Source organism: Macaca mulatta, chromosome 9 (genome assembly GCF_049350105.2).
Source record: "Macaca mulatta isolate MMU2019108-1 chromosome 9, T2T-MMU8v2.0, whole genome shotgun sequence".
NCBI classification, from domain to species: Eukaryota; Metazoa; Chordata; class Mammalia; order Primates; family Cercopithecidae; genus Macaca; species Macaca mulatta.
Window position 1 is genome coordinate 142,210,962 of NC_133414.1, and position 11,621 is coordinate 142,222,582.

General features: G+C 40.5%; 1 protein-coding gene across 1 annotated transcript in view; it reads left to right on the top strand.

Moving 5' to 3' along the window:
* The window catches only part of GLRX3 (glutaredoxin 3), a 43,984-nt gene extending 32,672 nt beyond the window's left edge, over positions 1-11,312 (top strand). The window contains exons 7-11 of the mRNA XM_001090479.5: positions 1,033-1,090; positions 3,172-3,224; positions 7,033-7,072; positions 7,160-7,252; positions 11,045-11,312. Of these exons, the coding sequence (XP_001090479.1) occupies positions 1,033-1,090; positions 3,172-3,224; positions 7,033-7,072; positions 7,160-7,252; positions 11,045-11,095 (295 nt within the window). The 3' untranslated portion in view covers positions 11,096-11,312. The remainder of the gene's footprint in view (positions 1-1,032; positions 1,091-3,171; positions 3,225-7,032; positions 7,073-7,159; positions 7,253-11,044) is intronic.
* The last annotated feature ends 309 nt before the right edge of the window (positions 11,313-11,621 follow it).

Sequence of the window (11,621 nt, forward strand, 5' to 3'; positions counted from 1 at the left end):
GTTTTCCTAAATGTGCTGTTTCTAAATCTGTGCTTGCGGACACTGAAAGGTAACTGGCTAGAATTATGTAGAAAGTAAAATTCAGCATATTTTGAGTAATAATTTAAAGGGCTCCTAGTGAGCAGAGTGCAGGAAGTGGAGTTCATGGACTTGTGACGTGTATTTTGGCAGTACATTGTGAGCTGTGGTTCCCTGTATCCAGGTGGCTGGGTTAGTTATTGGGTTGTCAGGGTCAGCATCGTATTCCTGTATCCATTCATATTTTTCTGAACTTGAGCTAATCCCACTCGGTTGGCAATGTAAGTGATACAGCTTTGTGCATGATTTATGCATTTCATTTGGGATTCGTTTATAAGGAGATTTTTGAGCCTTGAATTGGGAGAACATGGTGGCGTGACCCCATGGAGCTTAGGTTCTTTAGTGACCTGTCGTCCCAACACTGACTTTTCCTGAGATTTGTGACTAAACTTGTGGCTGTATACAGATAATTAAAATTTCTGATAACATATTAGATTATGATGTTGGCAATACTGTATAAAATATAATGTTAAGATGAAAGTATTTGATTTTAGCATCTGGCATTAGTTGATGTTCTGAGGTTTAATGCTGTCACCCTGCAGTCTGACCTTGTGAGCTTTACACGTGTACAGTGGTGTGCAGCATCATGATGGAAGATGGTGCTCACAAGATCTAGTTCTGGAAGTTTTGGATGGGCTTAATATATAGGCCCCTTATTGAACAATTCCTTACTGAATTGGTTGTTATTATTATTTTTTTATTACTGTGAGTTGATGGGCTTAAATTGCAACTTGAAGGAACATTCTTTGCCTTAAAAGCCATATTGTGTTTTACAGTGGCTTAGGGAGAGAATGAAATCAAGGAAAATGTCAACGCATTTGCTTGTTTAATACCACTCAAAGCTGTGAACTGTCATCCTGCCATCCCTCAAATATGCATGTTACTCACGAAGCGGAGGAAAAGTGGTGTTGCATAATTGAGCTGAGCCGTTTTATATCAATTTTCTCTCTTTAGGCTCAAAGTGCTGACAAATAAAGCTTCTGTGATGCTCTTTATGAAAGGAAACAAACAGGTAAAGAACTCAAAAATGGTTTTATTTGTAATTTCTTTTGATGTTAACATCTGCAACAAGGGGACAGTTAAATCTCTTTTTCCTAGCTTTAGCTAATGAAGCTGTAGCGGTATCAGGAAGTTATCCAGGCCTTAATTGGTGCTTACGGAGATCAAACAAAGTAATCTACATTTTGCTTGACTTTATCATCAACATCTCAGTGGGGTGCATTTCTTTCTGCTGCCAAACTTTGTCAGCTAACGTGGTCAACACTGTTAACACTTTACTGGTTGTATGAGTTGTTATTTCATTATCCTTTGTTGGAGTTTGTGGACTGCTGGAGTGTGCAGCTGAGTCACTGGACTTCCTGAATGCAGGGAACCTGGTCGTGCTTGGGTTTGCACCCCTAGATCGTCCTTTTGTGACAGTGGAGGAGCAAACCCTGGCTGTAGCAGGTGTGCTGTGTGTAGTGTTTGATGAATGAGTGAAATGGTCAGCAATTCTCATTTGTAATGGGATGGTTCTTGTAGCTTTTTGACGAAAGTGCATATTGATTGTGCGTCATTTTGAATATCAAGTTTGATAGATTACTTCCACTAATAGTTTGAGCAGAACTAATTTTCTTTCAGATTGAGATCAGAGTGGTAATTTCCAGAAACCAGCCATACACATTTATGCCATATTTTGTAGTTTTCATAGCAATTGAACCTCTATTTAATTCTCAATCAGTTGTTGAAGTAGGCAGGGTTGGACAGAGTTTGGCCTATTTTAGAGATAAAGAAACCAAAGCTTTGAAAGGTGAGGCTGTTGGAATAAAGAAACTGCCTCACTTGTTAGCCAGATGCACTGGGCAAGTGACACAGAGAACCACTTTGCCACTTTGCTCATTGGGAAAGGGACTCAATACTTCTTCACAGGGCAGACTCTGGTTGCCATAACTAGTGTGTAAGTTACATAACTAGTATAATGAAGCTAATTAGTTAACATAACTAATTGGTTAATATAATTAGGTAATGAAAGTAACAGTAACAAATAAAATGTTAATATAAATTTCAGCATTTTGGAATCACTAGGTTAGATCCTAAATTCTTTGGTTTTGCTTCAGTGTATTGAAACAATAGAGGAAGTTAATAATTCCTAGTAATGATAAAGTGACATTTTTTTCTTATTCTTGGTAATTGTTTAAGCGGATATTTATTCTCAAAACTGTTTTTTTCTGGAAACCTAGAAAGTTTTAATACATTTTGGAAACAGTGTTATTAGGGCTATTAAAATGTTTACATGGTACCGTATCTTTTCCACAAGATTGCTGGAATTTGGAGTCCTGTGGCATGAAAAAAGCTTAAGATTTTCATAAACTCAAAAAAGTGTTAGTATTCTGTAATGTAAAAATAAATGAGGCCGGGCGTGGTGGCTCATGCCTGTAATCCCAGCACTTTGGGAGGCCAAGGCAGGTGGATCCTGAGGTCAAGAGATCGAGACCATCCTGGCCATCATGGTGAAACCCCATCTTTACTAAAAATACTAAAAGTTAGCGGGTGTGGTGGCGTGCGCCTGTAGTCCCAGCTACTCTGGAGGCTGAGGCAGGAGAATTGCTTGAACCTGGGAAGTGGACGTCACAGTGAGCCAAGATTGCACTCCAGCCTGGGCGACAGAGTGAGACTCCGTCTCAAAAAAAAAAGAAAAAAAAAAAGGAGTCAGAGTCCAGTTGGAAATGGGAAAATAATTGTCATAATCATTGCAAAAAGACTAAGTGAGTTAAGATCATTTTGCATGAGTGAAGTGAAGAATGAACTGAAATCTTTGTAGAAAATCTAGGTTTCACTTAGAGGAACTTTTTGACCACAGAGATTATAAACTGTTGGAACACATGTCATCTCAAGTGGTTACAAACCAAAGTAAGTCTGTGGGTCACGTGTGCCTGGGTTGATGTGCAGATGGTTCGTACTTGAAGAAGGGATTAGCAGAAGCTCTGCTAGCTGAGTGAAAGCAGTGGCAACCACGATGGACAAGTGCTGTGCTGATTGACAGAGTTTTAGGTACAACCATGCTGCTTGGGTCATATAAAAAATGTAATCTTTACAAATTTTTTTTTCATCTAGGAAGCAAAATGTGGATTCAGCAAACAAATTCTGGAAATACTAAATAGTACTGGGTATGTAAATGTTGTTTTCAGATGTCCCAGAGAAGGAAGGAAATACCCTTTGCCACCACTCTCAGGAAGATAGAATTGGAATTAAGCTTTCGTAAAGCTTTCCCAAATCCTTTCATCATTCTACAGTTGTATGCTATTTGTGGAAAGATTTCTTTCTCAAGTAGTAGTTTTTAATAAAACTACAGTACTTTGTGTATTTCTTTTCACTGTGTATATTTCTACTGATCTGATCTCACTGTTGATGTTGCTTTCCAAAGATGTGTGTTGCATAATACAGTGGATCTGAATTTATTATTGCTTATAAAACACATTTGATGGAATAGGAGTACTGGTTTTTCATTATGGTTAAAAATGAAACCAGCTGTGGATTTCAAAACACAGTGTATTCTAGATCATCTGCTATCCATGCTGATTTTTATTGCACAAGAATTAGGTTTGAACTTTTGAGCTGGACCCCTCAGCAAACTAGAGTGTATATTGTTCAGTATTTCTTTGGAAACATTTCATTAATGTACTTGTCTTACAGAAATTTCTGGACCTTAGTAAAAAAAATAAAGTTAAACTTTTAAAACTCAAAAAAAAAAAAAAAAAAACCAAAAAATTCCAACCTGGCCAGGCGTAGTAGCTCACGTCTATAATCCTAGCACTTTGGGAGGCTGAGACAGGAAGATTGCTTGAGCCCAGGTGTTTGAGACCAGCCTGGACAACATAGTGAGACCCCTTCTCCACAAAAAATAAAAAAATAAGCCAGGCATGGTCACATATGTCTGTGGTCCCAGCTGCTTGAGAGACTGAGGTGGTAGGATCACTGGAGTCTTGGAGGGTGAGGCTGTAGTGAGCCGTGATTGCACCACTGCACTCAGCCTGGGTGACAGAGCAAGACCCTGTTTCAAAAAAAAGAAAAAAATATTTCAACTTTTCCGTTCTGCCACTGGTGCTTCTCAGTTGTAATGTCTATATCCATAAATATTTGTATCTTTTCATTATTTTTGCTGTATTATTTTATGAATGCCTTAACTTAGACCAAAATAGTATTTTCTGGCCAGTGTCAACCTATTAGTAACATAAAGGAGGTCCTTAGGCAACCTTTGGAATAACTATTTGTCTACTTTCCCAGAGGAAGATGTGTAACTGAGTCCTCACCATGCATAAATATATTTCAGGGAGAACATATTATAGGTAGTTTTTAATTTTTCTCAAATATCCTAGTTGCTAAATAATACAAAAAGCTGAGGGGTGCATATTAAGGTCCATTACCTGGATCTGAGAGGTGTAACGCAAGTTAAATTGCAGTGCTCCTAGTTTTAATGTGCTCAGTGGTGAAGCTGTCAGGTAAGAACACTGCCATTGATTTTTGTGGTTAAAAACAAAAGCACTTATTTGGAGATATATAGCACATGTTCTGTAGGGTTTGTCAAATATTTTTGTTTATTTCTCATTATTTCATAATTGCATCTTTTAAAAATCATATATTCTAACTGTAACTTTAAATTACTTTAATCTTTGATATACTTCAAAGATCTATTGAAAATCGTCAGTTGAATAGCACATGCTGAATACAATTTCAGGGACATAAAAATAATATGGGGCCAGGCACAGTGGCTCACACCCGTAATCCCAGCACTTTGGGAGGCCGAGGTGGGCTGATCACTTGAGGTCAGGAGTTCGAGACCAGCCTGGTGAACATGATGAAACCCCGCCTCTACTAAAAATACAAAAATTAGCCGGGTGTGGTGGCACATGCCTACACGCCTATAATCCCAGCCACTCAGGAGGCCAAGGCTGGGAGAATCACTTGAGCTCAGGAGGTGGATTTCAGTGAGCTGAAGCCAAGCCACTGCACTCCCACTTGGGTGACAGTGAGACTCTGTCTCAAAAAAAAAAAAAGATGTGGTTGTTTTCTTCAGATTATTATGACATTTTATAGAGGCAAGTACAGTGAGTGTATTGTGATGGTAACTTCCAGCCTGTTCCTTTCTTCACTCCTGCCCTGGGCCATACAGTGGGGGCTGGCTTGTTTTTGGTCATTTTGCTTTTTCTTTGTCAACCCTCTGCTGCAGCCCCACAGTGAGACACACACAGTCCATCCTTCCCTAAGCAGCACCAGGTTCCTCAGGTGTCTTCTGAGCCGACACACTGGGCCTGACCCAGCTCATGTCTGTGGTAGAACATCTTGGTAACTTGGCTTTCTGTCCCATATCTGTCTGATCTCCATTGTATTGAAAGCACCCTGTTGTCGCAGAGAGCAGGAGGCTACTTTGGGAGAGAATGACTCCCAGCTCTGGACTTGCTAAGCATGATTGGCTCTAGGATGAGTGAGGCCATCCAGGACCTCAGCTTCTTTTAACGTGAACAGACCATGCTCTTGTTTGGAGTCAAAGTATGTGGAGAAAACTCCTTTTTACTTTTTCTCATTTCTTATCTTTTCCTTTAGTAGCCAAAATACACATGCATGAGTGGCTGAGAACCAAGTGTATATTGAGGTTTGAAAGGTACCCTTTATGAATAACTCTTAGGAAGTGTATTGACTGTTAGGACGCCACATACATACACTTGGGCCCAGTGCTTCCTGGATCCTTTATGAATAGTTTTATAACTCATTGTTTTTATCACAGTATTAAGAGATCTGCCACCTTTAGTTAGTTCAGCTTGAACAAAGACTTACATTGGGTTTTTAAAAAAACATTAGGTTTACATTGGGGTCCTTTTTTGCTCTTCTTTCAAACATTCCTTTTTTGGTAATTGCTTCTGATTTATCCTGTCATTTAGTTTTTTTTTTTTTTTTTTTTTTTTTTTTTTTTTTACTGTTCCCTGCACCATAGACAGTTTCCTTGGGAACTTGTTTACTAAATAAACAAGATTTCCCTGTGATGGTTTCAGTTTTATGGAAAGTCTAGTTTTTTTTTACATGTAGCATTTTCTTTGACCACCTTTGGGAATTGCACCTGTACCCTCAGGCACCCTGCAAGGATTTAGGCATACATGCTTGCTAATACCTGACCACCTAACGGTGAAATCACTCTGAGTAGATACAGTTGGACATTCATGCAGTGATTTTTCTTTGTACGAGTAATGTTCATTGTACGGCATAAAGCCACAAAGCTTTCATTGGCCTTTTGTACATTAAAAACAGCGCCCTCTCTGAAATAAGTTTAAGTGTGGAAAGCATGTCTCCTGCTAAGGTGGAGGGAACTGGCAGCGTGGTTGTCATCTGGCTGCTGAGCCCTCCAGCCTCCGTCCACAAGCACTACTACTTCCTGCTCCACGGGCAGCTTCCAGGAGGTTAAGAAGCAGCAGCTGGGGGTGGATTAGATATTAGAAGTGGATGAGAGTGTTCAGTTAATGAAGGCTTGTGCAGATGGGGATGTGGGTCTGACCCAGGGGTTGGCAAGTTGCAGGTGGCTGCCCATTTTTGTAAATAAATTTATATTGGCACATAGCCACATCCCTTCATTTATATGTTGTCTGTGGCTGCTTTTGTGCTGCCCAGCAGAACTGAGCAGTTAAAACAGAGACTGGCCTCTAAAGCCTGAAGTGTTTACTGTCTCACTCTTTAAGAAGACGTTTCCCCATCCCTGGTCTAACCCAATATTGTCTGGAGAAAAATCTAGATAAAGTCGTATCTTGGAATGACTAATTCTGTGTAGTACCAGACAGATTAAGAAGTAAAATCATTTCCATTGGTCTGTAGTACATTTTGTTAGCAACAAAATAGTTTTCTTGATTATTTTAAAAACATCAAATGCATAGAGGTTTTACAATTTGATTTAACTGTATTTCCAGTTAAAATGTCTTCTCTTTCTTCCAGTGTTGAATATGAAACATTCGATATATTGGAGGATGAAGAAGTAAGTTCTGTGTCTGATGTTTCACCTTTGTCTTAGCTTTAATCATAAGGGCCTGACAGGATGGTTTCCGGACTCTTGTTTCTTTAGGTTCGGCAAGGATTAAAAGCCTACTCAAATTGGCCAACGTACCCTCAGCTGTATGTGAAAGGGGAGCTGGTGGGAGGATTGGATATCGTGAAGGTAAGTCAGTTCTTCTGCTCTTCTAAAGAACGGAGAAGACTTTGGTGTGTTTAAAAATGATTTCATATTGAATGGAAACTTGAGAGTTGTTTTTGACTCTTGTTTCCAGCCTGACTCTCAGGCATTTCTAGACCAGTATCACCGTTTCTGTGTGCATAAGTACCCTGCCATTCTCACTGTCCCCACCTGGCAGCCGGTTCTTACTTCCACACCTGAACTAGCCATTTCATCCCCTTTCTGTGGGGTGATCTTACCTGCCACTCAGGGTCCTTGTGAGATCCTGCTTCAGCTCCCAGCCAACAAATTATTTTTTCTTGCGTTACTCACCTGCCCTTGGGTGCATGGACCGACAGCAGTGTGAGGCCTATGGCCCAATGCTGCCCATCCTTGCCACAGAGGCTGAAGATCACTGCCCCTGGTCCCCCGAGAGAAAAAATGTAGGTCGCTTTTTGGTTTTCAGATGTTTGGAAATCTGTTATCTGTTAGATTGTAAGTGTTTTAGAGAAGACACCATTTCTTAGGTATCTTGAGTCCTTCCTGATGCTTTGTGTATTTTAGGAGTTCAGTAAATGGTTGTTGGATGAATAAGTGACTTTACTTCTTGCTTAAGTTTTAAATGGACATGACTTTGCTCATATTTAATATCTAGAATTTAGGGCAGGCCCACCAACTAGCACCTGTGTGCTCCATAGCTCTTTGATTAGCCCAAAACAGTAAACAGAAGCTGTAGCTTTAATATCTACCCACAGGCCCCACTGCACCCCAGGCCCACTGTGGGCATGGTGGTATCGAGGAGGGTGGTAGCCGGGTGGGTATAGAGAGGAGCTAGACAGGAATGTTGGGCAGGAATGCCAGGTTCTGCTCGGGGACAAGAACAAAACTGCCCCAAAAGGTGGGCTGCCGACTGCCCTCAGACCTTCCTCTTGCCTCAGTCCATTAGAGAATTTTCTGTGAGGTCAGATCTTCCGACTTTTTATGTGGAAAACAAATAGCAAGTAGTACTACTTCTAGTTATGTTGTAAAATAAATTTTTTTTTTTTTTTTGAGACGGAATTTCACTCTTGTTGCCCCGCTGGAGTGCAATGGTGCAATCTTGGCTCACTGCAGCCTTTGCCTCCCAGGTTCATGTGGTTCTCCTGCCTCAGCCTCCTGAGCAGCTGGGATTACAGGCGCACACCACCACGCCCCACTAATTTTTGTATTGTTAGTAGAGATGGGGTTTCACCATGTTGACCACGCTGGTCTTGAATTGCTGACCTCAGGTGATCCGCCCGCCTTGGCCTCCCAAAGTGCTGGGATTACAGGCGTGAGCCACCGCGCCCGGCCAAAATAAAAGTTCTTAACACATGCTTTTGTAAAGTGAAGCACTAGCGTACCACTGAAATGACATCAGCACTTTGGACCAATATGTTTTATAGAAACAAAGCTTGAGCTCCATTGACTGCAGAGGCTGTTTTTGTCCTGTGGTGGCCTCTGTTTTGTTTCCTGTGGAGTTCCAGGTTTGATCTCATACTTCTTCAACAAGCCAGTGAGACATTTTTCCTGGGGAACGGTCTCACTCCTGGAGGAAAAATGTTTAAGACTATAGCTCTTGTATAGCCCTGAAGCAGCAAAAACAGATCTGCATTTGTTTCTCCTCCCGTTCCCTCCCTCCCTCCCTTTGTCTCTCTCTCTCTCTCTCTTTCTCTCTCTCTCTCTCTATATATATATATAAAATCTTATTTTTGTAAGACACGAACAGTACTCACACCCCAAATACTCTTGAGCCTGTTCTTGTCTGAATGTTTTATAGCCTGTACCTTAGCCATTGGTAACTCTTGGGAAGATACAATCAATAAATCTCATTTAATTCTAAAGCTAAGCTGCGTGGATAACTTCTTTTTAGTTATATAACAGTGTTATATGATTTTTTTATGTTCGCCTGCTAAGAACATACACATTTGAAATGTGTGATATTGTTAACATTTTTCCTTGAGAAGATACATGGAATAGCTCTTTCGATGCCATTTTGATCTGTTTCTTGCAGAATGCAGTTCTTCATGTTCAGTTCAATTAAAAGATGTTTGAAATGGTCTAATCTGGCTGGCCTCTTTGGAGCAAAGAGCATTTGTTTTGTTGAATGAGTGACTGAATAATGTTTCGTTACTCAGCCAATCTAGTGTCCTGAGAAAATTGTGAGTTGTTACTGCCTCTGAAGAGTAAACGGTTCACTGCTGCTGTTGCAGAATGTTTGTACTTAACACAGTTTGTTGAGAGAGATTTAGAAGATTTGGTTTGGTTAGGTTTAGATGTTTCACCTGCCGACTCACATTAACAGCAGTGAGGATGGTGAGGACTTCCTTATTTGGCGCACTCCCAGTGTTCCAGGCACACTGCTTTGGTGCTTTAAGAGGCTGCTTCACGTAATCTCCCAAGCAGCCTCAGAGAGCAGAATTCTTCTGTCAGTAGAAGAATGAGGAAACAGAGACATGGAGAGGTCAGGTGAGTTGTCAACCATCCCATCACTAGTAATCCATTGAGTCTGGATCCACCTGAGGGCCACCTGCCCTTGCCCACTCAGCTGCATGGTCCTCTCTCTGCCTCCTTGAGCGTGTGCTCAGAAAAGTCCTGCTCGGTCCCTTGGAGCGGCAGGGTGTCTGCTCGTTGAATAGTAGAAGAAGATCCCTAGACATGACAAAGCCGTCTGGGTTTTGTGTGACAGCATCATTCCTATTTGAATTTCATCCAGAGAGGAGGTCATACGGATTTTAATGGTTTTATTGATTGATGTTTACACTGCTCAGTGATAACCTGAGATGTTATATCATATTAAATGTTTGTTTAAATGAGAAAATTTTATTTATCATGTCTCTCCTTTCAAACTTGGGGTCTATACTCCAGATTTTAAATCTGAAAAACAGGCATAAGGAGCATGGCGCCTGTACTGCAGTTCCAGTCAATCTAGTGGTAGCTCTTTTGATGCCATGTGTGTTTCTGAATTGTTAGGTCTTTTTGATGGTTTCTGCTTTTCCTGAGACAGAGATGTATTGCCAGGTTGGGTTTCAATAGCAAAGCCTGTTTCTTCTCTGTGAGTGGAAGAACGGGAGGGGAACAAGCATCAGATTTGAGTAGGCTTTTAACGTCACACTGCTTTTTTTGTTTGTTTGTTTTTTGTTTTTTTTGGAGACAGAGTCTCACTCTGTCACCCAGGCTGGAGTGCAGTGGGGTGATCTTGGCTCTTGGGTCACTGCACCCTCCACCTCCTGGGTTCAAGCAATTTTCATGCCTCAGCCTCTTAAGTAGCTAGAATTACAGGCACATGCCACCACACCCACCTGGCTAATTTTTGTATTTTTAGTAGGGACAGGATTTCACCATGTTGGCCGGGCTGTTCTTGAACTCCTGACCTCAGGTGATCTGCCCACCTCGACCTCCCAAAGTGCTGGGATTACAGGCATGAGCCACTGTGCCCAGCCTTATTTATTTATTTTTTAAGAGACAGATTTTACCATGTTGGTCAGGCTGGTCTTGAACTCCTGGCCTCAAGCGATCTGCTTGTCTCGGCCTCCCAAAATGCTGGGATTACATTTGTGAGCCACCACACTTGGCCAAGAATACCTTGTTATTTTTTTAACCTGATAGTGTATTCAGGTTTTATGGCACATTTAGTTTGAGAGTGTTAAAAGACTGGAGTTTTAATCCAATAAGTGTTTCTTTTGGTTCTCAGATATACATACAAGCTGTGATTGTTTAGATGTTTCCATCTTTTTATATATGCATATACATATTATTATTGTTGTTTTTCATTTTTAGGAACTGAAAGAAAATGGTGAATTGCTGCCTATACTGAGAGGAGAAAATTAATAAATCTTAAACTTGGTGCCCAACTATTGCAAGAAATATTTAATTACATTGGAAGCAGTTCATGATTTAGTCCTCAGAAATGGACTAGGAATAGAAAATTCCTGCTTACTCAGTTACATGTTTTGTGTATTTCACAATGTCGTGCTAAATAAATGTATGTTACATTTTTTTTCCCACCAAAAATAGAATGCAATAAACATCTTCAAATTATTAACAATAATTGTATGAAAAAAGTATATCTTTACAGCAATATTAAACATACAGCTACTATAATTAACCCACATTAAATCTCTTTTTCTTAGTACATGAGTATCTTCTAGCAGTTAAGAAAGGCAGTCTTCAGAAAATGGAGAACTGTGGCGGAATGCAGTACACAACAGTATTTAGGACAACTCCTTTGCCAACACAATGGCTCCCCTCGCTGGTGAAAGATCTCTTTACAGCTTAGGAAAAACAACGGAAATTAGTTTCTGATGTCATTGCTGAGCTCGGCACTGGTTAAATTGCAGAGGCAGTGTAGGATGTC